The 27,312-nt window shown below is 54.0% G+C and overlaps 8 protein-coding genes and 1 non-coding gene across 9 annotated transcripts; 5 read left to right on the top strand and 4 right to left on the bottom strand.

Moving 5' to 3' along the window:
- Window positions 1–1,805: 1,805 nt before the first annotated feature.
- Window positions 1,806–4,029, bottom strand: BO86DRAFT_374691 (putative C6 finger domain protein; the record flags this gene model as incomplete). The annotated part of the gene is made up of 2 exons (XM_025670446.1): window positions 1,806–3,182; window positions 3,253–4,029. 2 exons carry the CDS (start codon window positions 4,027–4,029, stop codon window positions 1,806–1,808), a joined length of 2,154 nt encoding a protein of 717 aa, XP_025533611.1.
- Window positions 4,030–8,813: 4,784 nt separating this feature from the next.
- On the top strand, window positions 8,814–11,386 carry BO86DRAFT_9774 (cyclin family protein). Its single transcript, XM_025677842.1, has 4 exons — window positions 8,814–8,964; window positions 9,140–10,234; window positions 10,302–10,841; window positions 10,891–11,386. Exons 1-4 carry the CDS (start codon window positions 8,953–8,955, stop codon window positions 11,158–11,160), a joined length of 1,917 nt encoding a protein of 638 aa, XP_025533612.1. The 5' UTR covers window positions 8,814–8,952; the 3' UTR covers window positions 11,161–11,386.
- A 649-nt stretch (window positions 11,387–12,035) lies between these two features.
- On the bottom strand, window positions 12,036–16,551 carry BO86DRAFT_328375 (RNA helicase; the record flags this gene model as incomplete). Its single annotated transcript, XM_025668637.1, has 3 exons — window positions 12,036–12,525; window positions 12,614–16,160; window positions 16,309–16,551. 3 exons carry the CDS (start codon window positions 16,549–16,551, stop codon window positions 12,242–12,244), a joined length of 4,074 nt encoding a protein of 1,357 aa, XP_025533613.1. The 3' UTR covers window positions 12,036–12,241.
- A 283-nt stretch (window positions 16,552–16,834) lies between these two features.
- On the top strand, window positions 16,835–17,918 carry BO86DRAFT_452462 (DNA 5'-adenosine monophosphate hydrolase; the record flags this gene model as incomplete). The annotated part of the gene is made up of 2 exons (XM_025676929.1): window positions 16,835–16,965; window positions 17,137–17,918. The coding sequence occupies exons 1-2, from the start codon at window positions 16,887–16,889 to the stop codon at window positions 17,916–17,918; spliced, it is 861 nt and encodes a 286-aa protein (XP_025533614.1). The 5' UTR covers window positions 16,835–16,886.
- Window positions 17,919–17,996: 78 nt separating this feature from the next.
- BO86DRAFT_384785 (putative translocon-associated protein, alpha subunit) lies at window positions 17,997–19,298 on the bottom strand. The gene is made up of 3 exons (XM_025670957.1): window positions 19,135–19,298; window positions 18,615–19,045; window positions 17,997–18,556 (listed from the first exon to the last, which is right to left on the bottom strand). Exons 1-3 carry the CDS (start codon window positions 19,204–19,206, stop codon window positions 18,274–18,276), a joined length of 786 nt encoding a protein of 261 aa, XP_025533615.1. The 5' UTR covers window positions 19,207–19,298; the 3' UTR covers window positions 17,997–18,273.
- A 352-nt stretch (window positions 19,299–19,650) lies between these two features.
- On the top strand, window positions 19,651–21,754 carry BO86DRAFT_351818 (CCCH zinc finger protein). Its single transcript, XM_025669446.1, has 4 exons — window positions 19,651–20,006; window positions 20,084–20,227; window positions 20,297–20,639; window positions 20,704–21,754. Exons 1-4 carry the CDS (start codon window positions 19,932–19,934, stop codon window positions 21,519–21,521), a joined length of 1,380 nt encoding a protein of 459 aa, XP_025533616.1. The 5' UTR covers window positions 19,651–19,931; the 3' UTR covers window positions 21,522–21,754.
- BO86DRAFT_351822 (telomere-binding alpha subunit central domain protein) lies at window positions 21,745–24,301 on the bottom strand. Its single transcript, XM_025669447.1, has 4 exons — window positions 23,691–24,301; window positions 22,714–23,629; window positions 22,290–22,656; window positions 21,745–22,220 (listed from the first exon to the last, which is right to left on the bottom strand). Exons 1-4 carry the CDS (start codon window positions 23,958–23,960, stop codon window positions 21,932–21,934), a joined length of 1,842 nt encoding a protein of 613 aa, XP_025533617.1. The 5' UTR covers window positions 23,961–24,301; the 3' UTR covers window positions 21,745–21,931.
- A 37-nt stretch (window positions 24,302–24,338) lies between these two features.
- On the top strand, window positions 24,339–24,411 carry BO86DRAFT_t5. The gene has a single exon. It is a non-coding gene; the product is annotated as a tRNA-Thr (tRNA).
- Window positions 24,412–24,809: 398 nt separating this feature from the next.
- Window positions 24,810–27,113, top strand: BO86DRAFT_9842 (karyopherin alpha). Its single transcript, XM_025677848.1, has 3 exons — window positions 24,810–25,103; window positions 25,378–25,887; window positions 25,947–27,113. The coding sequence occupies exons 1-3, from the start codon at window positions 24,870–24,872 to the stop codon at window positions 26,856–26,858; spliced, it is 1,656 nt and encodes a 551-aa protein (XP_025533618.1). The 5' UTR covers window positions 24,810–24,869; the 3' UTR covers window positions 26,859–27,113.
- The last annotated feature ends 199 nt before the right edge of the window (window positions 27,114–27,312 follow it).

Genomic DNA, 27,312 nt, shown 5'->3' on the forward strand with positions numbered 1-27,312 from the left:
CCGGGCCCCATCATGCCCCCGCGCATGCCCCCCCGACCCCCCCGGCCACCATGCTGCCCACCCCCGCGCCCCCGCTGGATGGCCGCGGCCTCCTTCAACCGCTCGCGGTTCCGCTGCGCCTCGAGCTTCTCCATCGCCTCGCGCTCCTCCTTGCTGCGCCGGTTCACGGCCCGCGGCTTGTACTTCAGCGTCGGTTTGGCGGGCTCCCCCGACCCCGACCCCGGGGCGGGGGCCGGGCCGGGGGCCGGGGTCGGCGACGGCCGCGCGATGCTGCCCGACGGCGGGGTGCGTTTTTTTAGGGTTTGCAGGCGCTGGACTGGCGGTTTGGTGCCGGCGGCGCTGCCGGTGGTGGCAGCCGTGGGTTCGGTGGGAGGAGGAGCATTGGTGGGTTCGGTGGCGGCGGCAGCGGTCGTGCGTCGGGTTCCTGTTGCTGCTCCTCCGCGGCGGGGAGGAGCTTTGGGTGGCATTTTTTAGAGGGGCGAATGTGGATAGAGGCGAAGTGTTATCGGAATGTGGGGAGGACAGGAGCTGGTGTTCGGTGATCGTAGGTTAAAGTAGGTCTCAATGGGTAGATAGCCTGTTTGAGGACTACAGGGAAATGGAATTGGCAGGGTCGTCGTAAAATGGCAGAAGAAGGATGAGTGAGATTGTCAAGTGGTGATGGTTTAAACTCCCGAAACTTTTTTTCCCGTTCAACTGCCTGTCGGCCACTCGGCGGCCGCGGCGGGCAGAAAATTCGGGAAGCGCGCGTCTATCTAGCCCGCGAAAAAGTGCGGGGCGGCGGAAGTTTGTATCCGCTAGCCTCGATTGGGTATGGTCTGGCCCGACCCGTGACCCGACTGGCGGGCATCTGCCAGTGGCTTAGTCAGCAGCCTCATCCCACCCTTCCGTCTGCAAGTGACTCCCTTATTGACCACGAACAAAGGAACTAAACAATACTCTAAGCTGAATTAGAATGCAACCTTATATCAATAGACTGAATTTACTAATAAAGTAACAACGCAAGATTGGATGCAATTAAGTCACCTCCTGGCCAGGGTCTACAGTATCTGTATAGATCCTCATTAGAAACATATATTTCTTATTCGATCACCCTAGACCTGAAAGTTATTGTTTCGTCTCCACCAGATCAGTCGAATACTAACTCGGCCATTCAAAAACAACAAAACCAATCAAGCCAGATACTTTGGCACAATCATCGCACGGTAATGAGTGGTGGAAGGCGACCAGGCACCCCACAGGGCCGCATCAAAGTCAGCTGCAGATAACGCCAAAAGAACACGACACAATAAACACAATCAACCCGCTCAGTTCAATCGCTAGAACTATTGAATAGAATGCAGAGTGTAATGGGACAAGCATGACGATGTGAGGGACCGTGACAGGAGCTCGGGGCTCGTCGAGTTGATGCGAGGTTGTGAGGTCGACAGTCGGAGGGAGCGTGGGTGTAAGGTGAGAGGTTGGAATGAGCGACGCACCCAGAGGAGCCGTCCGAACAGCCGCAGGGTCACCCACTCCGACCGAGGTAGGAGTGGAAGGTACCGCGCAGAAGAGGGACGGAGGACTTCAGGATGGAAGGCCAACGGTACAGGGTCAAGGTTATGAAAGGAGGGGAAAGATGCGATACACAGATAATTCCACTCGTCTATGTTAAAAAGTAAAAGGTAAAATATGTTTGCGGAAATGCAGCCATCCAGGCACAGCTCATAAGTCGATATTTGGACAAACAGGTGCAGGTGCGAAGGTGTATCTGAGATAGGAAAAGCCCACAGGACCGTCATCCTCATGCCGGATACAGGATGGGTCTAGCGCTTGCGTTTCTTGTTCTTGTCGGCGATAGCAGCCGAAGACGAAGACGACGACGACGACGACGACGACGACGACGACGACGACGACAAAGGCATAGGGGCGGCAGTAGCCACCAGTGTCTGGGCCTCGGTGCCGTGAGGAGAATCAACGGTCTTCTTCACGGGAACCCCCATGTGACGACCGTAGCGGCCTTTGCGACCGTTCCCTTCATCTTCGCTGATGCAGCCATCAAGGCCAATCCCAGCATCCTTGCATCGGCCGCAAGGGCGTTGCCGATCACAGCCCTTCTTGCTCTTGCGGCATCGCTGGCAACGCGGCTTGGTGGACAAATCCTCTTCATCGGCAGCCAGTGGGTGGGGGTGCTGGTGTTGAAGGGTCACAGAAGAGGTCGAGCTCTTGCGGACGGGCGCTGGGCTAGCCAGGACCGGCGACACCGCTGCTTTCTGGGTGACCACAGTGGGAGTCGGTTTAGCCTTGCGCACGGCACCATTGGTGGTCGCTTTGGTTGTCTTGCTCGGGCGCACTGGAGCCGACTTGGACCCACGGGCCTTGGTCGAGGTCGTGCTACCAGCGCGGACCTTGACCTTCTTAGACTTGGGAGCCGATTCGTGATAAAGAGAATCATCGTCCATCTCGTTCTTGATGGTGTGATCATGGTGTCCGTCCTCCTGGTTATACTCATCATCGTAGCCATCGTAACTGCCATCAGAACTGTCAAAGCTGGGCAGAATGTCGTCCAATCGCTTGTGGGTGCGCTTCATGGCACCCGGAGGCAACATTGGGCTGGATTCCAGCCTCTGCTTGGTTCGTAAGGGCAGATCATCATCATCGTCATCATCATCCTCGCTGTATTCGTCACCATCGCTGGTAGCGCCAGTCGAGGAGGCAGCATCCGCGGCGCCGCTGAAAGCATCATCCAGGGTAGATGCGGATGTGCGACCATGCGAGAAGTTTGAAGCATCGCCCAGACGAATCAGCTGCATGGCCACATCCTCATCGGAGATGCAGCTCGCGATGGTTGGGTCGGGCGTAGGGAGGACCCCAGGAGCCGTGTTGCGACCAGCCGAATTGTTGCTGTACTGCCCCGATGACTGGGTTGTGGCCCGGTCGCGCAAGCGATGTCCGTGGTCAGGAACCATCGGCGTGGCATAGACAGAACTCTGGCCCTGATGAAGGCTATAGGCATGTTCATTGTGGCCATAGCTCTGAGGAGAAGGAAGAAGGGGTTGTTGTGGTTGGGAGTTATAGGGTCGCTGAGTGGGGCGGGCAAAAGGTGAGACGGCTCCTTCTTGGCCGATCGACCGGCGCTGAGGGGAAATGGAGGAGGTGGAGGTTGTGAGAGGCACCTGAGGGGGGGCGAACAGCGGCAATTCCTATATGGTTGTGGAATCGATGGTCAGCAACTGTCCAAGCATTGAGGCTACGTATGATGGTGTCCCTTACCGAGCTTTCAAACTTCGGCCGCTTCCTGCGACCATCTTGAAGGATGTTCTCCATGCTGATATCTGAGCTACCCAACTGCTCACTACGAGGCTTCTTGGCGCCCGAGACAGATCCATAGCCGCCTTCACTGTCGCTATAGCCTCCGTCCTCCATAAAACTGCCATGCGTGCTGGAGCCTCGGCTCTTGTTGCCCCCGCGCGACGATTGTTTGTGCTGCGATGCGCTGCGACGGCTGCGCCCGGACGGTGACATGCTGCGCTTCCGGGCGAGCCGGGAGGCTGGCCGAGATGGGGGTTGCCCATGCTCCAACATGTGCGCCGCCTGCATTGCCGGCGCCATCTGGAAAGGCTCTCCCAGACTGGGGCGCTTGCGAGCGTCCATGGGCAGGTGTCCATAAAAGCGGTCCCCGTAGCCTTCAGTATAGGCTTGCACGGGGATGACTCGCACGTACACCGTCATATTATTTCGGAGATTCTCATACCTGGCAATAAGGGTGATACCCTGTTCATCCTCAAAACTGACCCCGCTAGCAGTGGTGTCGTAAATCCCGTAAAAATTCTTGACAGTGGTCACAATGGAATCCGTAGTATCATGGGGATAGATCTGGACTCGCATAGGTATGCGAGCCCGCACCTTAGAGTTCTCATCGAGTAGCAGCTCGAAGGCGACGTTCTTAGGCACCGAGCTCCTGGGGGAAGGCTCCTGAGGCGAGCGATAATCGCTATAGGCAGGCGACGCCCCAGGAGCCGCATGCTGTTCGTACGAGACAGCTTGCATGATGGGAAAGGTCCAAAAGCGGGTGCTACCACACTGCTACTACATTGATGATCGTATCAACCGGCTGCTCTTGTTTGGGGGTGGATAGGATCGATCCGGATAGGAAGGTGACAGGATGAGTGGGGGTGGGCGGATGTTGGAAGAGGGAAAAGGCAGAAACGGGAATATGAGGAGGGCATGGGCAAAGTCCATCCAAACCTACCACAACAGTAAACCCAGGAGAGGTTGGTTAAAAGATGGATCACCCGCGATTGATTATATTGACAGGATCGATGACCCCGAGTTGTGGTGGATGGGATGAAGACACCCCAAGTCGCAACAGGCGAAAGCGACGGCAAAGGCGAGAAAAAACCGATCGATGCTGAAAGGAAAACCAGCATGAATGTCAGCACAATGTGTTCCCAGAGGGATCTCAGATGACTGAGAAGTCTTCAGTGAGAGAGACGATAACAGGAAACCGATGGTATTGCAAGGCTTGTTGAATCCTGATGGATTGCAGACTTGAGGAGGGGGGGGAAAGACGGGTGTGGGCATTGGGGAAGAAGCAGGGAAGAAACAACCCGAATCGCTCGGAAGAGGAGGAAGAGGATTAAAGACGCACCGATGACAGGTCAAACTGAATTATCCAGAGTCGCACCCATGTACCAGATCCGACAGGATGAAGAAGGAAGGACAGCGATGGCGATGGGAGGAGGGAGTCGGGGGTCGGGCCGTGGGCGAGGTGAGTCGTTCTACCAAGCGCTTGGGTATGTCAGCGGTGGCATCACGCAGAGCCGAAGCGAGTCAGGAGAACAGAGCGGCCCAGCACCCCATGCTGCGAGCTGCGAACACAAATAAAGAGAATGAGACGATGAAGGAGAACCTACCAGATAGATACTGCACCCAAAAATCGAGGAAGGATGAGGGGCGAAGAGGCGATGGGCGAACGAAGTCGAGGGTTGAGTTGTCGAAAGAGGGTTGAGGAGGAGGGAAGAAGAGGAGGGAGAGAGAGAGACACAAGAGGGAGAAGCCGACTGACTGAAAGACAGCCCAGAAGTGGTTTCACCCACACCACTTCAGCAAGCTACGTACTGGGGTCGGTGACCACATACGTCTTTTGTTTCTCCCCCTTTCCATAGATTTTTCTATCGCCAACTCACAAACAACCTCAAGTTCATTATATCACCAATTGAGTCTATTTATCTTCCATATTTTGCAAATTGTGCAATGCGCGCTGGTCTATTGCATCGCAAAAGTCCCAGATCGCATTCCGTCTACGGCCCGGATACGGCGGCGTCTACGGGGAACATTGACTGCTCTTTTGCGACCGTCGAAGGTCCCAGGCGGCATTTAATCCCCTTCGCCATGAGTCGCAACCCCTGTCTCTCTGGGATAACGGTCTTATTCTGAACTATAGACAAACAGAAGATGGGCCAGAGCGTGCGAAAGACATTCGGATGGTTGAGCCATCAGCCCGGCTCTGGCGCAAACCGACAGCGACTTCCTCCTCCACCTCCACCTCCACCATCCGCAGATCTCCGTCTTTGGGCATAAGCATGTCGAGCGTGTCACGAGAATTTTCGCAGATAGCTTAATTACGTAGATAATCTGTGCGTAGCGACTAGCTCCTACTCAAAATTGATAAATACCAGACCACTCTTCGTCGCACGACACAAACGGAGAAGGTCAAGACAATCACCTAGAGGGAAAGAAAGCGGAGTGGCGTCGGGTTGGCTGGCACATCCTCAGCGCGGCCACGTCGAATGACACCCCCGAATCACATCCCGGTCACCACCAGACATGGGCCAGCTGCGATCCCCAGAGGAAAATGATCCGGTTCGAAGTCACCGCCAGGTTTTGTTCTTTTGTTCATGCTTGATGTACCAAACCACAAGATAAATCCGACAGGCGCAAACTGGGGCGAAGGAGGAGAAGGGGATTCTATCGCAAATCTGCTCGATGCGACCAGCGGCCGTCGCTCGTTGCGCCAATGCGATCCGGATTGTTCCTCCTCGTTCTCGCTGCTCCCACTGGGAAACGGGATTCCCTCAGACATGCAGGGCTGAAATTCCCGCCCGGAGCTCGTCTCATGCTCACAGACCCTGGGGTTGAATCGAGCGATGCGAACCTCGTTCCCTTCTTCATCTTCATCTTTCTACCCCAGTCTGTCAACCACAAGCATGTGGATTGAACTGATTGATGGAACCGGTGGAATGAGCAGAACGGAATGGGGCAACAGAGAGGGACAAAGATGGAGATGATGGGGGCATTATTGGCTCTGGCTCCAGGCCAACAGCACCGACCAGCGATCACGCCCAATTGCTGCCTCGTTTCATGATCTGCGCCAGTCCAGGCTTGTCCTTTCTTTACCCCTCCCTCCCTCCATCCGCCAGCATGGACTACGTAAGGATGGATGGATGGATGGATGGATGGATGAATGAATGAATGAATGGACGAGGGATTGTCCTTCACCAACCGTCGGGTAGGCACAAGTTATCCATCGACCTTTTCCCCCTCCCCTCCCCTCCCCTCCCCTCCCCAGCATGATAACGTTGCTTCACTACTAGGTTACTGTATGTATGTAAATGCGTTCTATCCGCGGGTAGAGCGTGTCTATCCGGCCGTCTCTCCTTCCATCCAGTGGCCATCCATTTCCCAGTCAGTCTGCAGGTCCCGGTGCGACATCGCATTTTCTCTATTAGTTCCGTCATCCTCCCCAAAGGTACTTACTCCCTTCTTCTTTCAATTCACAGTGGTTCGCAAGGTCGAGTTATACAGTTGTCTGCATTGGCCATTATCATGATTTGGAGAACCTTGGGGGATCGCATTGGAGAAGGAGAAATGTGAAGCGACTAAGAAAGCATGAATGTGAAGCGCAAAATCAGACACAGAGACGAGCAACTCCGAGCCACCACCAACCGGCGCAACGATGTCGTTAGCCGGATGAGTGGGGGGAAGGGAAGGGAAGGGATTTGGAGCAGGTGCAGTGCTGTGCAGCAGCCCACACCCTAACAAGTAAGGTGATGATTATAGGTCACATAGACACCACCATCCAGAAGGTCTTTCCTTCTCGAGTTTTTGATTGCAGATAGATGATTAGGATGAAGTAGGCGAAACAGCAAGTGGTAAGAGCCTGAAGAAGGAAATGAAGATATCTAGTTGTTGTTGTAGGATCCCTCGGATGGAAAGAAATTGGGGGGTCGCTCGGCGGGGCTCTTCTTTTCTTGTCGTTGTCTCATTGAGTCAATCAATAAACTCCGAATAAAGAACGGATTGAGTGACTTTCGTCCTGCAACGTCGACTATTGTTGTTGTCCTTTGGCCACACCGAAACTTTGCGCTCATTCAATAGTCCGCTTTGGTTCGCTCACAATACCTCAAAAAGTCGGCTGTTCCCTTTCCCTGCTGCTGCTTCATCTTCATCTTCTTCTTCGACCTTCCCTCAGTTTATTCTAGGTTGATTCAACAAGAGCTTATCTATGTGGATATTTCCCCCTCAATTCTGTCAGCTGTGTGAAAAGGCGCAACCCTTGTACTCTGTAAGACCAATCCCCACAGTCGCGATCGGCGATTGACCAGACGAGGACTGATTCCCCTCCACCACTTGATCCTCCCTCCCGTATCATGATAGGCAGCGCCGGATCCGCGTCCCACCGTGGCTTCCTGGCGACGTTGGCATTTGCACGGGTGTAAACGGGAACCAGAGAACAAGACCGCAGCAAAACTGAACTCAGGAGACAGGGAATACAGAACTTGTAAAGCCAGCGAGAAAAACTTGGGTTTGTTCAAGTCATTGACGCTGCCTTCATTATGATTCCCTCTCTTGGTCTTTCATCATTTATCATTCATTCCTAATATGCGCTGGCTCCAATCTCGATCGCAAACGCCCCTCAATTCTCCTTCTCCCTTCTCCTGCCTGTTTATACCGGTGTCTTCGGCAAGATCTCTGAATTAGTGATCGGTCTCGTTTGAAGAACCCCTTGGAGAACCACTTGCGCCTTGTAGCCCCAATCAACAGGCTTGTTCGTCGACCTCTATCCATTGCGACATCCAGCCTCAAATGACCGGGCGAAATGGCGGAGAGTAGCGCCCGGACTGGTCACGTGGTTTCGCGTTCCTGAGCGAGCAGTTTCGTGTCGCCCGGCGCGTCCCCCGCCTGCCCATAGTTCGGCCCCTGCCCACACCCGCCCAAAGCAAGAATGCATGAATGTAATTCAGAAGCCAAATCGCATTGTTCTGGAGGTAATTCTGCTGGCTGGAAATATCATGATCTTTCCGCGGATCGCAAGATTTCTGGGCGAAAGAGAAATGAAGTGCTAGCGGGAAGACGCGCTGAGTGATGTCACATGGGGTGTGAAAGACCGACAAACCAGACAAACCAGGCAAACCAGGCAAACTGCAGCCAGCTTGGGAGGAATCCTGGGCTGACATAAGCATAGCTGGTTGTTGACGGTAACCAAGTAAGGAAGTGACCGTTTTGGGTAATACAGCCCTTTGTTGCCATGCCGTTAGTGAAGTTAGTGCTGCTGTTGCTCCCTCAGCAGCCTTCAAGCCTCCGCCTTCAGTGTTTTTGTCCTGCCCTGCCCTGCCCTGCCCTGTCCAGGTCGCGCCCTCCCCTCCCTTCCTTCTCAATTGCTTCCTCGTCGCTTTTCTCCAAGTCTTTCTGAAATTCTCTACAAACTGCTTCAGAAAAGCCTCGTGCCAATCCAGTGCGTGAACCTTTGTCCCGGTCATCACTGGATCAATTCTTCGTTTTCTCAGCACCTGGTCTTGGCGTGGTTGTTGCTGTTGTTGTTTGTTTGGGGCCGCTTTTAGTATAACTTTGGCTGCTGCAACAAACTGCTCTTGCGCAGAGCGCAGAGAAGTAAACAACAACAGCCCAAGTCCCATCCACAACCCACGTCGAGTCCTGGAGGCTCAAAGTGAACGTTGACCCTGGTTCAACATGGATGCAAAGGTACGTTATCGTCTTTTCGTTGTTCCTCTTCGATAGTGTCGATCACCTGGTCGGCCATTTGTTGTCCTCAGTGCGCAATGTACCCACGCGCCCATGCAGCTGAGGACATCTTAAACATTTTTTACAAGGTCGCGTCAGCCTCGAAACCAGAGCTAATCACATTTTATTTCCATAGCCCCAGAGAATCCGCGTCCGCGGCGACGAAAATGCCCCCTTCCCTGCAGCAGCCGGCAAATCCATCCACCAGCGGAACAAATCGACCCCTGCATTGTCGACCCTCTATCAGAACGGCGTTTCGAAGCCTACCACCAAGCGGGCGGCCTTTGGGGATGTCAGCAACACGTCCAAGCCCGTCAATGGTAGCCGCGACGACGCATCCCTTGCTGGAAGGAAGCAATCCAAAGCTGCCGAGAAGCCCTCGGTGGTCATTGAGAAGAAGTCCACTGTCCTAGCACAACCAGCCCAACGCCCAGGAGGGATGAAGGGGATCTTGAGTAATGTCACCAATGTCACTCATGCGAAGTCCGTCGAGCCGTCAAAGCAGGCTACGAATACCCGCAAGATCCTGAACAAGCGGGCCACTATCTTCAAGGACACATCCAAGGCACAAGCCGAAAAATGCGAAAACACATCCAAGGAAACCAACAAAGAAGCGAAGCAAGGAAAGTGCGAACCTTCCCTTGCACATGCGCCTACTGCACCTGCGAAGCAAGATGGCGCAAAGGAAGAAACCAAATCAGATGAGGTCCAAGATCCTGTGGTCGGAGAACTGGAAGAGCACGCTGTTGTCAGCTCCGCATTGGTAGAAGATGACAAAGAATCGTCCAAACTTGATGATGACGTTTGTGAGGTGCAAGGTGTGAGGGAGAGTCGCGAGGCCCGCGAGGAACTTGGCCCTGCAGGCCACGATATATCTGATCCTGCTATCAAGTCCGACCGCGAATCTGTCACAAGCTCTCACGTCGCCCATGATCGCCAGCCGGCACAGGCCGAATTTGAAGATTATTGGGACGATGAAGAAGAGGAGAATGAGGACGATGATGGATACATCACGGCTCGCTCTTATCGTTCGCGTGGCGAGAACACTACCGGCGGCGCTACGACGGTCCTGTTCCCTAAGTACACTCAGCAAGTCCGACGGGAATTAGCCCTTGCCAAGCAAGTTGTTGAAGCTACGCGAACAGAGGAGGATATTGAAGATGAGTTTTGGGACACAAGTATGGTTGCGGAGTACAGTGAGGAAATTTTCGAGTATATGAGAGAGCAAGAGGTATGGACCCCGTGTAAACCACACAATTGACAAGGAGGAAGTCACTAACAATGCCTGCTATGTATAGATCAAGTTATTGCCAAATGCGCATTACATGGATAACCAGGCCGAGATCCAGTGGTCGATGCGCTCGGTTCTCATGGACTGGCTAGTGCAAGTCCACCATCGGTTCTCTCTGCTGCCTGAGACTCTCTTCCTTTGCGTCAATTATATTGACCGGTTCCTGTCCTGCAAGATTGTCTCTCTCAACAAGCTTCAATTGGTGGGCGCCACTGCGATCTTCATCGCGGCTAAGTATGAAGAGATCAACTGCCCGTCCATTCAAGAGATTGTCTACATGGTCGACGGCGGGTATTCTGCGGACGAGATCCTGAAAGCCGAATGGTTCATGTTGAGCATGTTGCAGTTCGAATTAGGGTGCCCTGGTCCGATGAGTTTCCTGCGCCGCATCAGCAAAGCCGACGATTATGATCTGGAGACGCGCACTTTAGCCAAGTACTTTCTGGAAATCACCATCATGGACGAACGCTTCGTTGGCAGCCCTGCTAGCTTTGTTGCAGCGGGAGCTCATTGTTTGGCTAGACTGATGCTGGGAAAGGGCGACTGGGTATGACTACCGCAATCTGAATCGCGTGAGAGATGCTAATCAAGCACAGACACCCGCCCATACCCACTATGCAGGATACACTTACTCTCAGCTTCTGCCTCTCCTTTCCCTCATGATGGAGTGCTGCGAGAGACCTAGCAAACACCATGCCGCGATCTACGAGAAGTATACCGACAAGCGATACAAACGCGCTTCTCTCTTCGTCGAGGCCGAAATGAAGCGAGGGTTTCTTCTCCCTGACAACCACAAAGACAATTCTGTTTTCCGCCGGAACTCGACTTTCGAAGCAGGCCACTATTGCAAGAAAGTCAACATTTAGTGCCGTTCCTCATCCAGGTCCTCGCTAAGGCTTTTGCTTCGATAGTCAAGCGCCGAACCGTAAAAGGAATCGATCAACCCACACCCACGTGCTACTGACCAGAACGCTTGGCTCCTTCTTTCACTCTCTACATTTCCTTACACATTAATCAATGGACTAGGGGCGATGTCCCAAGTTATGCACATTGGACTTTAGAACCCACAAAAAAAGAAAAACTGACCACAGAGTCAGGACATCAGATACCAAGGGAAGGCGGAGTTATTTTGATTTTTGTATTGATCTAATGATTCGGATGACATGAAAGCCGCGCAACACATCCAGGCTCGGGAGTTCATGGAATCGATGGCTAGTTATTTCTTTTTTCCTAATTCTTCCTGAAACCTGCCATTCCTTCAGGTTCTGCCCATTTGTTCCTCTCCTTTGTCTCTTCTTATGCCCGGTCGATTATGCCATGCCGCCTCGTGATGATTACGTTTCCGGCATGTTTTGGTCCCTCATGGACAGTGACCCCACGACCCGAGACGCAAGCCTGTCGAAGAGTGTCACGCACGATGAAACTGTTCCCTTTCGATCTTCCTTTTCTCTCTTCTGTCCCGGATTTTGGAATGACGTTTGTTCTTTCCTTCTCTTAACGCGACACACTTCGTTTCTCTTCCTTTTTCTTCCCGCTCGACGGATTATCATCCAGGATTATGGCGCAGGTATTAATGAAAATGAATCTTACTTTTCTTATTCTATATGCTGCAGCGGCGTATCTTGACCTATTAAATCTAGTTCAAGGCTTGGGGTTAGGGGCTAGTACAGAGCGCTGTCATTGACACCGGCTGTCCCACCAGCACGGTCAGTAAATACCAACCCAGGCCCTCTTAGATATCCCTCTATCTCTATCTCCTCCATGCTTTAGTACGACGACCTCTCTTCTAGCATCATCTTAACCAAGCAAATCCCCCACCAAAGCAAGCCGGGTCGGGTCCTCTGCCAACCGACCCATCTATCTATCTAACCAACGATCTAGCTAATATCTTCCCAAAAACAATCATGCATTCATCCAATGTCCGCCGCCCGCAGCCGCCCCGAAACCTCACTGATCCAACCCATTAAACTCGACCAACCGCTTCACGACCTCGATCACCTGGTCCGCCAGCGGCCCGCTCACCCCTCCGGAGCCCGCAGACCCAACCCCAGCAGCCGGCTGATCGATGCGGCCGGCAATCACCTCGTCCAGCATCATCCGCAACCGGGACACGAGGACGCCGATGCGCGCCCAGCCGCGCAGCCGCAGCCACCCGTCGACGATCAGCCCGCGGCCCGTGGTGTCGAGGTCAATGGATCCGCAGAAGAGGAGGAGGGAGAAGGCGTTGAATGCTGTGCACGCTTGTCAACAAAAGAAATTGATTTGCAGGTAGGGGGGCAGGGGGCAGAAAGAGGGCAGAAAGGGGGGGGGGCAGCTTACGAGTCAAATCCCGCACAAACACCTTACTCGTCGCCATCTTGGTGAAGTAGCTCAGGTACGCGGCGCCGCCGGGGTAGTTCTGGGCGGAGAAGAGCAGCGAGCTCGGGTGGATGAAGACGCGGCCGTTCTCCTGGTTAAAGTACTTGATGGTGCGGGCGTCCGGGTCGATCTCGACGGTGCCGGTGATGGAGGCGGCGAATTTCTTGTCGGGGAAGGAGATCTGCGCGATTTGCGGTTGGAAGGCGCCCGCGATGAGGGCGCGGAGGAGGGGTTTGTTGGTTGTGTTGCGGTTCCAGTTGTTGGCGCCGCGTGAGGAGGAGGAGTAGTCAACCGGGAGGAGGCCGGCGTCTTTAAGGGAGGTGAGGAGTTGCGCGCGGTTGGAGGAGATGTCGCGCAGAGTTTGATGCGAGAGGAAATTGGCGATGCACCAGCTCTGGGTTTGCCAGTAGCCGTGGGCTTGCACGCGGTCGGACCATTGTTGGTAGGCGAGCAGGTCGGTCAGCAGGTCGCCGTCGTTGGCGCCCTTGGTGAAGGCGGCTTTGGCGGCGGTGGCTTCCTCGCGTCTGTCGCGCGGGGAGACGAAGGGGCTCTTGACCGTCAGGATGGCGGAGATGGTCACGCAGGCGTCGATGCAGCCAAAGATCGAGCCGTAGACCATCAGTTTGGCGCACCGGAGGTCCGCCGGGATCATGGAGAGGTAGCGGCCCAGGGCTGTGAGCCGGTCGTGGTCGAGGGCCCCGACGCGGTGCAGAAAGTCCAGGGCGCCCTCGACGGCGGTGCTCTCGGGCGGCGTGATGGTGTTGGCGAGGAAGTGCGCGACGTCGCTGATGCCTTGCATGGCCTTCACGGACAGGCAGAGTTGCTCCAGCGGTACGCGCCGGATCTCCGGGTCAGGCCGGTGAGGCATGCTCGTCTCGGCCTTGCGTGTGTAGAGCTTATAGCATGTTCCTGCCCGGACACGACCGGCACGTCCGCGGCGCTGCTTGCAGGCTGCTTGCGAAGCCCACACCTCTTGTAGCCTGACAATGTTGTCTCGCGGGTCATAGCTCGTCTCTTTCACGCGGCCGGTGTCAATGACGGCCACAATGTCTTCGATAGTGATGGATGTCTCGGCGACGTTGGTGGCAGCGATGACCTTTCGCATGCCTTTGGGGGCACTTTGGAAGACCCGACGCTGCTCGGCGGGCAGAAGAGAAGCATGGAGAGGTAGCGGGTGAGTATTCGGGATTCTCCTCACAGCGTTGAGGCATCTCTCGATCTCCATGGTACCGGGCAAGAAGATCAGGATGCCCCCAGGCTGGTCGCCCAGCTTGGCATCGATATATCGGACGGTAGAGGCAATTAGCTCGTAGTTGATACCCATTCCGAGGCTTCGGAGGACCTTGCCAAGGGGCTCGTCGGTCTGCTGCGAGGATGGAGCCTCCTCGTCGAAGTCCCGCTCGGTGAGCTCCGGGTAGAAGCCAGTGTCACGAATAACATCGTCCAAGTAGAAATCGTCGACAGGGAAAGTACGTCCCGGGATGTTGACCAGCCCAACCGACTGCCGGCCGCCGAAATAGTTGATGAAGATCTCTGCGTCGAGGGTTGCACTCATCAGAATGACTTTGATATCCTTGCGGCGGCGCAGAACGTCTCGGAGAAGGGCTAGGAGGAAGTCGGTATCGAGACTGCGCTCGTGCACTTCATCAACGACGACGTGAGTGACATCTGAGAGAGAGCTTGCAACATCGCCATTAGGACCACCGCCCGACTGCATGCGACGAAGTAAAACACCCGTCGTGACGAATGTAATCTTTGTCCGCCCTGACTTAGCCTTCGACTCTCCTCGAATGATGTATCCAACCTCGTCGCCGACGGATGTGCATCGCTCATCGCTGACTCGATCCGCCAGGCCCAAAGCAGAGATCCTACGCGGCTGGGTACAGATGATGTTCGCGGCCGCGCCGAGGTCTCTCTTGATCAGGTCGTCGAGCACGAATTGAACGGATTGGGTACTCTTTCCACTACCGGTCTCTCCGGAGATGATTGTAACTTGATGTGTGTTCACAGCATTGATGATGGCCTCCTGAGTGTTCCAGGCCGGGAGCGACTGGCGCTTTCGAAGCATTTCCTGCTGCTCTTTGGTTGATTGCCTCGCTTCCCAGGACTCGCGTAGTGAGACGCTTTGTGGTGCACCTGGTTGCCACTTGACCTCATATCCTCTCTTGCGCGACGAGCGCACGGGAAGATTCGAGTCGGCCCCGGCTGGGGCTAGGGGAGCTGTCACCGTCGAGATGTCTCGCAGCTTCCCTGGATTCTCCATGACTGAGGGAAGATTGGTCTCCAGCCAATCCAGCATGTTATAGATCATAGGCTCTCCCACGAAATTCTCTTCGGAGTACTGAACCACCTGACGTATCGCACTAAGACGTATATAGGCAGGAATACCTTTCGCCTGGATAGAGATGATCGGCGGAGAAGATGGATAGTGCCTCGAAGGTCGTTGGAACCGGAAAGTCAACGACTCTGGCAAATCGGAATTTTCACCCTTGATCTCACAGACCTTGTCAGAAGCCCGTATATACCTTTCCCCAAAAATTGCCTCAAGTGTTTCTTGCTCCTCTGCCCATAAGTCCTCCTCCCCAGATGAAGCAGGCTCAGCCGAAGCATTTCCGCCGTGGACCAATGTATTCTGGAGGATCTCTGCTGCCGCAAGCTCATCTCCCTTCTTGCTATCCAAAGTCCGCGTGCAGAGATCAGCGGGATATCCCATCGCAGTGAGACGCTTGATCTTGGCCTCTCTGGCCAGGTCATCACTTGCAAGACTCACACCCGCCGAGTAGCCCTCGGGCAGACACCAGCGAGGCAAATCATCTTCCGGCACGTAGATGAGGAGCCATTCGAGAACCTCTTCTCGGTCTTTACAAGTGCCGACCGCCTCCTCGACGTGGCTGCGTCGGAAGCCGAGACGAGTGAGCTCGTCGACAATGGCACCACGTTCCTTTCGCGGAATCTCCACCCCGTAGGGGTTCCAGATCGCATGCTCTCTCAGCATACCCTCAATTTCACGACGGATCTTGCCGCCAAGATCAACCTTGGGCGCACGCGACCAGATGTTCCGTCCCTTGCTCTGCCCACCACCGCTGGAACCCAGTCCCAGATCGACCGTCGTCTCCGCTGCCTTGGCTGCCTGAAGCTTCTCCCGTTCCTTGCGCTTCTTCTCCAAGTCTGCCGCAGCGCTTTCGCGCTCCAGCTTCGCCAGAAACGGGTCAGCTTCGTACATCCAGCCCTTCCCTTCCCTGGAGTCCGCCGCCTTGAGATCCGTGAAATCCTCGCGCCAGAGCTTCTTATATGTGGGCGGCATCATCATGTGGAGATTCTTCATATTGCAGACTCGGTACAACGTATACGCCGCGGCGAAATGTCGAGCCTCGAGCGCGGTAGGCTGAGCGGCGAGGTGCTTATGCGACGGGGGTAGCTTCATCGGAGGAAGGACGATCGTTTCGCGAGTCTTAGGATCAACGCGCTTCAATATCACGCTGGAGACGAACCCCTCTGAGACTTTCATCTATTGTCACATCTGCAGTCAGATCCCTGTCCATCGAATCGGGTCCAAGCAAAAGACATTGCGCGCCCGCTGGCAGCACACAAAAGGTGTGAGGGTTATGATTCCTGGGAGCTATCCCAAAGAAGAACCCAGATCCCACAAAACTCACCATCGTGTATTCCGGCTTCTCCCACTTCTGCTTCTGACAATGCTCCGCGAGCATATTCACGGGCAGTTTCCCGGTCCATGATGCCCCTCCGATGACCTCCTTGACCGAAGGTTTCTTCTGCTCGTCGGTCGTGGTCTGCGCTTTCTTCGCCGTCTCAGCCGTGCGCTCGGCCGCGGCTTTGGCCTGCTTCGTCCCCGGTTTGGGAGCGCCTCCCCGGTTTTCGGACTTTTTCTTGGGGCCCATGTTGATAGTATTACAATGGGGGGAGGAGAGGGAGCAAGGGAATGCCCCTCTGGTAGGCAAAGAAAAGAACGAAGTCGTGGCACGGAGATTTACTTTTGGCTGGCTGCTGGGTTGACAATTAATGAATTGATTGACTTAATTGTTGTCCCGCACGTTGACCGCTTTGGTCGAGTTGGTGTCGCTGCGGGGAGCAATTTGGGTTAAGTTGGCTCGGGTTGTGCTCTCCGCATCTGAACTTTCCCTCTTTCTACTACTACACTGCTTGATGATTTCATTGCGACCACAAACACGTGCAAGCAATGGTGAGGTACTCGTGATACTATAGCTCTGCTACCATGTCCGAGTCATCGGGTTACAGAGCAGACAGTTCGGGAGATGGGAAGGAGAAGAAGAATGCGACCAAGCGAGATGCCTGTATGTCCGACTCGAGCGCTGCGCTAGCGATCCATCGCGATTGCAGTTGCGCCGTTTATGCCCTTTCCCTACACTCACTCCTCACCCCTCTCCCTCGCATTACCTCCCGGCGCATACCGAGGAGACTCGATAAAACAATCACTCATAGTTCTAACCAAAAAAATCCCACAGTCGCGGAGCTAATGTCCACGAAAAGCAAGCAGCGCAAATCCACATCGACATCCACCAAAACCGACACCACCACCACCACCGCCACCACCACCACTCCAACCTCAAAACGAAGAGCCATCGGGGGTCCCCGCGACGGACTCGGCGCCTACATCGCCAACCCAACGGCCTACCCCCCGACCACCGTAATTTACCACAACGACTCCTTCGTCGCAGTCCGCGACCTCTTCCCCAAATCCACGCTACACCTGCTCCTCCTGCCGCGCGACCCCACCAAGACCCGGCTGCACCCGTTCGACGCGCTCGCCGACGGGGAATTCCTGGACAAGGTGCGGGCAGAGACGCACCGGCTGCGCGCGCTGGCCGCGGGCGAGCTGCGCCGCCTGCACGGGCGGTTCTCGGCGCAGGAGGCGGCGCGGCGGGCGGCGCTGGACTGCAACCCCCCGCCGGCGGAGCTGCCGCGCGGGCGCGACTGGGAGCGCGAGCTCATGTGTGGGATCCACGCGCATCCGTCCATGAACCATCTGCACGTCCATGTCCTCTCCGTGGACCGGTACAGCGACCGGCTGAAGCATCGGAAGCACTACAATAGTTTCTCTACGCCGTTCTTCGTGCCCATCGACGACTTCCCGCTGGCGGAGGATGATCCCCGGCGCAGGCCGGATGAGATGGGGTATCTGCGCCGGGACTTTGTCTGCTGGCGCTGTGGGCTGGGGTTTGGGAATCGGTTTGCCGAGCTCAAGGCGCACCTCGCGGAGGAGTTTGACGCTTGGAGGCAGTTATAATGGAAGATCCACAGTGGACACGTGGAGATGGTAAAAGGTTTGGATTCAAGGACCAAGGGCGTGGTACCCCTTGTGTAACTTCATTATTCGATCCTTGAGTGTTTCTAATGGAACCCTGAAGCCTAAGTTGCAAAAGCTTCATTTGCCTAAATCAACTGTGGACGTAAATGTACACGCAAAATGAAAGAACAGGACCACCAGTCGGCTGACCACGTTTTCAGCAGTCGTATCTGTCAACTGGTCTTCCTGTCTTCAGCCTTATAGAAAGAACCACTCAAGGTCCCCTCTACGAGCATTGGATCCTTCCCTTATCTTCATCTTACACAGCCACCGTTCATGATGTCACCAATGACATTTAAGCACGGCTCTTAGAGCGGGAGCTGCTGCCCTTCACCTTGCGGGCCTCGGGGCGGTTGATGTGGTGAGCGGGGATCCAGTCGGCGTTGTAGGTGGTGGCAGAAGTGACAGCGGGTCCCTCCACGGGAATCTCCTCCTTCTTGGGCACAGTCGACTTCTTGGTGGTTTCGGGGGCCTTGCCAGCGCGACGCTTCTGGGGGAAGTAGGGGGCGATCCAGACGGTGTAGAAGAAGTAGACGACACCAGAGAAGCAGGCCAGGAGGAAGAAGTACAGGAAAAGACTGTGGCCAGCATTATAAGTGAATATTCCCTGGGTGACTGGGAGTAGTGAGGTCTTACATCTGGGGGTCGAAGATGCTGGTCTCAGGCTCAACCACACTGACGGTGCCGTTGTAGGTGTACAGAGTGTAGACGTTGCCCTCGATGTCAGAGATGACGGAAGCCAGCTCAAGTCTCAGATCCTGGGGGTGCATCTCGGTGGCGAAGTTGAAGTTCACACTCTCCTGCTCACCGGCCGGGATCTCGAGGCTGTACCGGTGGGCGGTCAGGTTGCGAACGATGCGGTTCTCCTCCTCGCCAATGGACCACAGAGAACCTCCAATAAAGTTCACAGTCACCGGGTTGGGCTCATCGTTGGCGAAGGTGATCAGCGCCTGGGTCGGGTGGCCATTGACCAGCTTCACGCCAAAGAACTCAGAGGCAGGGAAAGCAGCCTGCGCGGTGACAGCAAGGTTGGGAGTCTGGGGGGCCTCCTCCTTCTCGACAGCGTCCTAGAGATATGAGAAAGAGCATTAAGTTAGTGACTCGAACATTGAGACACGTGAGTCATCTAATTGATTCAGATGAGGGTAAAACATACAGCCGCGAGACCGCCGCCGATCAGGGCCTGGACGGAAAGGAGAGCCAGAGACAAGAAACCAAGACGAGCCATTGTGTGACGGCTTTAGGTAGCGATGCAAGAACCGAAAGAGGAGAACGAAAGAAAGGGAAGGGGAAGGGGGGGGAAGAAGAGGTGGGGGGAAGGAAAGAGGAAGATGGAAGAAGAGGAGGAGGAGGAGGAGGATCGTAGATGATGATGTGAAGGGGAAATCGGCTGGGAGGGCGTTTGCTCCACGTAGGCGTTTCGGTTCGGTTGCTTTCCCCATGTTAACAGCTGACTCAGCTGTTCCGGCAGTTACGGCAGTTTCCCCGGGCGGTCAGTCGCCAGCTTCCAAGGTGAATCTGCCAGTTGCCATTCCGCGCTTATCAGGCCAGTCTCCGTACTTTGTTTTGTACAGTAACTTACCTACTGACTTACTGCACTAGTAATCCGTAGACTATTCACTATTTAGTGCAAGTGCCAGTGTCAAGTGTCAGTCCAGCTCCACGCCTTTGACTCTTTGATTGCAATCCTTGTAGAGCAACTTCTCTCTCCTCTTCTCTCCTCTCCTTCTTTTGTGTTGTAATCTCAATCGCAGTGAATGTCTAATTATACTTAGTTTCTGAATTCATCTGCCTATATCTCCAGCTCGTCTGAAGTTCATTATATATACAACACTTATCTTTGACTCTTTCTCTCTTCCTGATCTAACCTCCACACTTCATTTTCTTGTTGTTGGTTTGAACGATTAGCCAGAAGTACCAATACCGCGTTTAACCCTGACTTGACTGATCACCATGACGGCCACCACGTATCTGGATCGCTATAGAAACCTGGTTCTCACCGAACAGAAAAAGAACCTGCTGATTGAGGTACATGCACAACTACTCAATCCGCGATAATCCATATATGTATACACTGCCTTAACACTACCTTTTCCGGCGCACAGGAACTCCTGCAGCGAGTGGCGCAGCTTGAAGATGCATTCGAACAGGAAAAGCTTGATCATGAGCGCGAGAAGCGCTTCAATCGAGATATTCAAGTACATGAGATGGAACTAATGGGACAGGTCTCTCGGTTCCAGCTTTCCATGGTGGGTCTGACGCTCTATAGTTCCCGCGACACAGTCTGTGCTGACCTCAACTTTCTCATCGCATTCCAGAACCGCCAACCCTACATAATTGTTCTCTTGGACGGGTCTGGGTTCATTTTTAAGGATGAGTACCTCAAAAAGGGGACGTCAGGCGGGAAACTCGCGGCCCAGAAGCTTCACAACGAGCTTGAGGCTTTTAACACCGACCAGCTCCCCAGCGCGAAGGGCCCCAAATTGTTGACAAGAATGTATATCAATGTGAAAGCACTAAGCGAGACCTGCATTCGAGGCGGCATAACCACAGACCCGTTGTTGCTGCAGGACTTTATTCGCGGCTTCAATAGTTGCTATCCTTCGATCGACATCGTGGACACGGGCGCCGAAGCGGATAGTGCGCACAATAAGATCGCTGGTAAGCTTCTTCAGTCTCCATCCTGCATTCATTCCACGCTGATTTGACAACCATTTCCATGCAGAGGCCTTTGAACTCAATCTCTATAACTGCCACTGTCATCAAATTCTCCTAGGTTGTGCGGACGAGAATTCCTTCTTCCAAGTTCTGGGAGATCACCTTGACGACAAGGACCTGATGGGGCGAGTGACCTTGCTCGAAGCATTGCCTTTCGGAGAGAATTTGAATGCAGTTAGCTCATCATTCAGGACGTTGCAGTGGCCGAAGATCTTCCGCGACTCGAAGATCTTTCCCATCTGGTCTCCCTGGAAAGCTGCCGTGGCCACGCAGCCCCGCTCTCAGCTCACTCCGTCACCCAAGCCGGAGGCAAAGCTCTCACCACGGTCTGGGAACCAAGCGTCCACAACCCCCAGCGTATCACTATCGCTCGCCTCATCCAGACCATCCAGCCCAGAAGAGGAGTTTCAGGTTGTGCGCTCCAAAGCGGCCGCGCCCGCACAGCCCAAGGTCGTCGAGCGCAACAAATACGGACAACGAGTCGACAGGCTGGACATGAAGAAAATTAACCAGCAGGAAATGAATCGCCTCAAGAAGCTGAGACTGTGCAATTACTACCATCTGCAGGGGGAGTGTCCCGTGGATGATTGCCAGCATGATCACTCGCATAAATTAACAAGAAGCGAACATGTAATGTTGACAGCCATTGCTCGTATGATTCCCTGCCGCTATGGACTGGAATGCAACGACCCCGAATGTACGTTTGGACACCGGTGTCCCTATAGTGAGCCGGGTCAGAGAGAGTGCCATTGGGGCTCCAGTTGTCGGTTCGAACCAGCCTCGCATGGCATCGATACCACTGTTGTGAAGGTGACTAAGATTTAGCGTTCCTGACCACAAACATATATGGTACGGTGAAAAGCCTTTTGACCATTTGTTTTCCTGTTATCTTTTATCATTCAGAGGGCTCCCTTGGAAGTGCTGGTTTCCTTATAATGCTGCTCCCTTTCACTCGAGGTAGCCTTGAGTTGGTGCATTTAACACAGGTCTGAGCATACGGAGCGGTCTCATACTATTCAGCTTCATAACGTAACGTATATCCAGAATGAAGGTATTGCCCTATAGTTATTAACCCCCCAGGTTATCCCCAGGTTATACAAGATGGTTGGATGCAATGGATTAATACATGGAGACCAGAAAACCCAAACCAGACCCTGGGAAATGACCTTCAAAGCATGACGCTAGGAGTATAGTAAAGGTAGAAGAAGATAAGAACCATCATTTCAAGTTCCTTTTTAAGCATCGATTGTGGTCATGAACATCGCAAACCGCCTCTCCCAGCCCAAGCAGTCCTCATGGGTACATGCCGGGACATCATCGCCGTCGACCGTGCCAATGCGATGCCTACACATGACCCCATATTCCTGAATGCAGCAATTGAACGGTTGCTGTGATAATGCACCCAAATTACGTGGCGCTTCTGTGCCTTTCTCCCTGGCTGCTCGCTTGAGTTCCTCTAGGTTGCCCCAAATATGGAACAATTTTTCTCGCAGATTCTCAAGGTCAACCGGGTTTTTTCTGAGGCTGAGTGATGGCGATTTGATACGGCGTCAGCCTATGGAATCTGTTCAGAGGTGAACGGTTGTGACTTACTCCACTGCATCGATACCACAGAGGTACACTGCCTCGCTCCTAGAGACAAACAATCTCATTTGCTGCTTGGCTTGCCCTGCTGGGGGCGGGGGCACGCTTTCGATTAGGAGACAGAAGCGCCACTCCCAAGTCATGAAGTCGTTATTTTCTCTGTCACCGCCTCCGTTTGATGAGGCTCGGGGAACTGGGACTGAGAAGTCTTCCAGGTTATGAGGGAAAAAATCAACCACGCGGACTTTCGAGCGATAGCAGAAGTTCTGGAAGGGAAAGCGGTATTCGATGTTGTCCGGTGACCGGTTGGTGTGCTCTTCAGAGGCGACTATAGCCTCGAGACTTCGGGTGGGAACTGACGGGTTGCCGGCGCGTACTATCAAGGGTCGTCAGTTTCAGCCTTCCTGGATCCTATTCATATAAGGTGACTGACCGTGAGGGTTTGCTTCGTAACGGCCGCGGTTGGTGACGGGCGGGGCCAAAAGCTGTTGGCCTTCCGCGGGGGCGTCGTGCTTCCGCGTCTTTGCTTTGACTTTTTTGGGAGCCTTCTGGTTGTCTTCCTCAACGGGCTTTCGTTTTCGAGGGTGTGATTCCCAGTATGCGGTTTTCCGGTCGATCAACTGCTGGGCTCGCACGTCCTTGTGAGGTTGCACGACGACCACGTTTGCCGCCAGAGGGTTGGTTCGGTTGGTATGAACGGTAGCTTCCAATCTCCCGTTGATGCGATTCTTCTTGATGTGGACGTTGTACAGGAGAACGATATCACCTTCCCCGACATTCTGACGGGCGTACGCTGCGTGTGGCTCCCATAATGTGACCGGGAGAGACAACTGACCAGCGGGCCCTGTCCACTTCTTTCGAAATCGTCTCTGGTAGTTGAAGGTGTCTCCTTCACAGCCGTCGCCGTTGCCCCCGTCATTGTCAGGTGAATAGTCGTGCAGATCTTTGTTGGAAGTGTAGTCAGTTAGATAAAGCAAGGCCTTCTCGCTATCATTGGGGTATATCTTGATCACTTCCCCGACCAAGTCAACGAACGTCTGCTCCTCGATATCTTTGATAAGCGAGAATTTCTTGCGGTTGTATGACCTGGAGTTCGGGGCTGAGGTCTGGACCACATAGGAAGGTGGAGGACGGGCTTCCACCGAAGCTTTGCGAAAGTCGTGGATGCTAGCGACTTTGTCCAGCAGAGACAGGGCCTTCTTTCTTTCGACCGCATCAGGCTCAAAGGGCTGGGGGCCACAGATCGGCGAGGACCTGGCCATCGGATTCGGGTCTGAACGGAAAATGGCCCATGGGATGCACCGATCCTGCGCGGCCACTCCCAGGGTTCCTCCTTGTAATGACCGGACCTGCAGCGAGAATCGTGAGTGTCAATTGCTTGAGGAACACAGCCATGAATCGATCACGAACCCATAAGTTGCGCAGCAGAATTACATCATGCACTTTGACGGGTGGCAGACTATCCTCGTTATCCCTAAAGTATTTGACCTTCAACCCGTCCCACGTATGGCCATTTTCCAAGTTGGTGTCTTTGATCGTGAAGGTAATGCAGGTAGAGGAGCCCCGAGACTTCCAAACGCCGGGCATCACGTCGACCACGACGCCGACGATGTTAACATTGCCAGGAGACGCGAGCGCCTTGGAGATGTCCACCAGTCTGGGAATGAAGTTGACCGGCATTGCAACTGGTAGTAGACATACTAGGGGTGTCTGCGAAGGATACAAGAAAGTAATTCAAGCCATGAACGATGCAGTTATCATGGACTAGATTTCATTGATTGACTTCGACTCGACTGCCGAACTACTGCTTGAATCTTGAGCAGAAAGAGTCCAATTGATTAGAAGTAGTGTGACTGATCAAAGCCAAGTGCTGATCATCACATCAATCGAAGCCAGTAAGGATTAAGAGAATCATTTTCTGGGAAGAAGAAAAAGTGTAGACGATGAAGCTGGATGACAATCAACTTATAAGACGCGTTCCGCGGTTTCGTGCTTCCTTCCGTTTCGCGCATAAAATCAGATTATTTAGCAGAGGTAGACGCACTACACCATCAATTAGCTCGCATGGCTTAGATGGTAAAGCGCAGCACTAGTAATGCTGAGATCCTCGGTTCGAGTCCGAGTGTGAGCAATTCTTCTTTTTGCATTCTTGGGTGCACTCTCTCAAATGCCCTGACAAAAGATCTTTGTTTTTGCCTCTTTCCTGTCCGACCAATCAGCTCGTGTACAAGATAGCCCCTCCGCGGCAAAACCGCTTAGGCGGAAGTGGCGCTTGCAGTCGGCGGCGACCGCAAGCAGCAAATCATCAGGCATCCCGTGACTGGAGCCAATCCCACCTCCGAGCATCAACACTTTTTTCCCCTCCTTCAACTTCACTTCTTTCTTTGCGCTCATCTCCCTCTTACCCAAGGCTAGCTTTCCCTTGGTCTCCTTTTTCTAGAACCATCCCCCTCACTGGTATTCTGTCTGATTTTTGACATAAAACTATTCGCGTCTTTATTTTACCTCTCTTTCTTTCCTCTTCCCCTCTCTTTTAGCTAATCAGCCACCTGTGCGCTTTGTTTTCACCCCTCCTGTGTCCTAGCAACCATGGCCGAACGTTACATCCCCGAGCACCGTCGCACCCAGTTCAAGGCCCGAAACCAGTTCAAGCCTGATGAACTTCGTCGTCGCCGTGAGGAACAGCAGGTTGAAATTCGCAAGCAGAAGAGAGAAGAGAACTTGGCCAAGAGAAGAGGTATCCAGACCCGTGATGGTGGAATTGGTGTAGGCGGCGGTGTTGCCGCTGAGAGTGATGATGAGGCCAGCGCCATCGAGAGTGAGGTATGCTTTCCTTCTCGCTTTTTCTCATCCTCTGCCTGTTCTAGCATGTAATCACCTTTTGTTTTGTCGCTCGTGTGCTTGGTTTTCTGCAGGCGGTAGCGGCGCAGCTTATTTTGCTTTTGCCAATGTGAAGCAATGAGCTTTTCACCGCTTTGCCGCCAAAGTGAGCTTGAGCTGGATAGGACTTATCCCCGCGCAACATCACCTTATGGTCCTCATGTTCACTCGTCTATTTTTGTTTTATTGCTTCGATGGCTAACAGTTTGCTTTGTAGCTTAACGTTGAGCTCCCGGAGATGGTTAAGGGTGTCTTCTCCGAGCAGATCGACCAGCAGATCCAGGCTACCACCAAGTTCCGGAAGCTGCTTTCCAAGGAGCGCAACCCTCCTATCGAGCGCGTCATTGAGACTGGAGTCGTGAGCCGCTTCGTCGAGTTCCTTCGTTCTCCTCACACTCTTGTTCAGTTCGAAGCTGCTTGGGCTTTGACCAACATTGCCTCTGGTTCCGCCCAGCAAACCCAGGTGGTCATCGAGGCTGGCGCTGTGCCCATCTTTGTCGAGCTCTTGAGCAGCCCCGAGCCCGATGTGCGGGAGCAGGCCGTCTGGGCCCTTGGTAACATTGCTGGTGACAGCCCTCAGTGCCGTGACTTCGTGCTGAACGCCGGTGCTCTCCGCCCCCTCCTTAACTTGATCAACGATGGTCGCAAGTTGAGCATGCTTCGCAACGCTACCTGGACCCTGAGCAACTTCTGCCGTGGCAAGACCCCCCAGCCTGACTGGAACACCGTATGTTGTCCCGCATTCAGATGAAGAAAAGCTTCGCGCTAACACTCACATTCCAACAGATTGCCCCCGCCCTTCCCGTCCTTGCCAAGCTTATCTACATGCTTGATGACGAAGTCCTGATCGATGCCTGCTGGGCTATCTCTTACCTGTCCGATGGCGCCAACGACAAGATTCAGGCTGTCATCGAGGCTGGCATCCCCCGCCGCCTTGTCGAGCTCCTTATGCACGCCTCGACCTCTGTTCAGACCCCTGCTCTTCGGTCCGTTGGAAACATTGTGACCGGCGACGACGTCCAGACCCAGGTCATCATCAACTGCGGTGCTCTCCCCGCTCTTCTTTCCCTTCTGAGCTCCACCAAGGATGGTATTCGCAAGGAAGCTTGCTGGACCATCTCCAACATCACTGCTGGCAACTCCACCCAGATCCAGGCTGTCGTCGATGCTGGTATCATTCCTCCTCTCATCAATCTCCTCGCCAATGGCGACTTCAAGACCCGCAAGGAAGCTTGCTGGGCTATTTCCAACGCCACCTCCGGTGGTCTCCAGAAGCCTGAGCAGATCCGCTACCTCGTCACGCAGGGATGCATCAAGCCTCTGTGCGATCTCCTTGCTTGCCCTGACAACAAGATCATCCAGGTTGCGCTGGACGGCCTCGAGAACATCCTCAAGGTTGGTGACATGGACAAGGAAGCTGCTCAGGCTGGCGATGCTCGCGTCAACCGCTACGCCCTGTTCATCGAGGAGGCTGGTGGCATGGAGAAGATCCACGACTGCCAGAACAACGCCAACGAGGAGATCTACATGAAGGCGTACAACATCATCGAGAAGTACTTCTCTGACGAGGACGAGGCTGGTGATATCGATGAGGTCGCTCCCCAGCAAACACAGACCGGATTTGCCCTTGGCACGACGCAACAGCAGCCTGGCGGCTTCAACTTCGCCAACGGTGGTGGTGATTCCATGGACATGTAAAGAACGGATTATCCGCACTCTTAATCTGAACCTCCAACGATCTGGTGTATTCATGTCAAGTTCATGCCTTATCGCTAGATCTGTCACATATGGCGGCTGGAGGAGGCTGCGCTGTGGACCCCAAAACCTCCGAGTACGCGGAGACTCTGGGACTCTGAACCCTTTCGATCGCTCTTGATTCAAGTTCTTTGCTTCAAGAGTGCTTGAGGGAGAACTCGCTGCACCGCCACAAATGTCCTCTTCTCATTTCAAACCACCCTTTCTTTTGCTACTCGAGGTTTCGACATTTGCGTTCCGCCGTCCCCCACCCCCTCCTACTCACAATCCCGTTTTGATAAGTTCACGATAAACAAGATTCACCGTCATGTACTCTCCCCCAAAGTTGCTTCCTCTTACCGTAGCATTCCTCATACACCGGCGCACCTGTTTCATTCTTCCCCCTTTCGGTCTCATG

The sequence above is a fragment of the Aspergillus japonicus genome, assembly GCF_003184785.1.
Source record: "Aspergillus japonicus CBS 114.51 unplaced genomic scaffold BO86scaffold_1, whole genome shotgun sequence".
Taxonomy (NCBI): Eukaryota; Fungi; Ascomycota; class Eurotiomycetes; order Eurotiales; family Aspergillaceae; genus Aspergillus; species Aspergillus japonicus.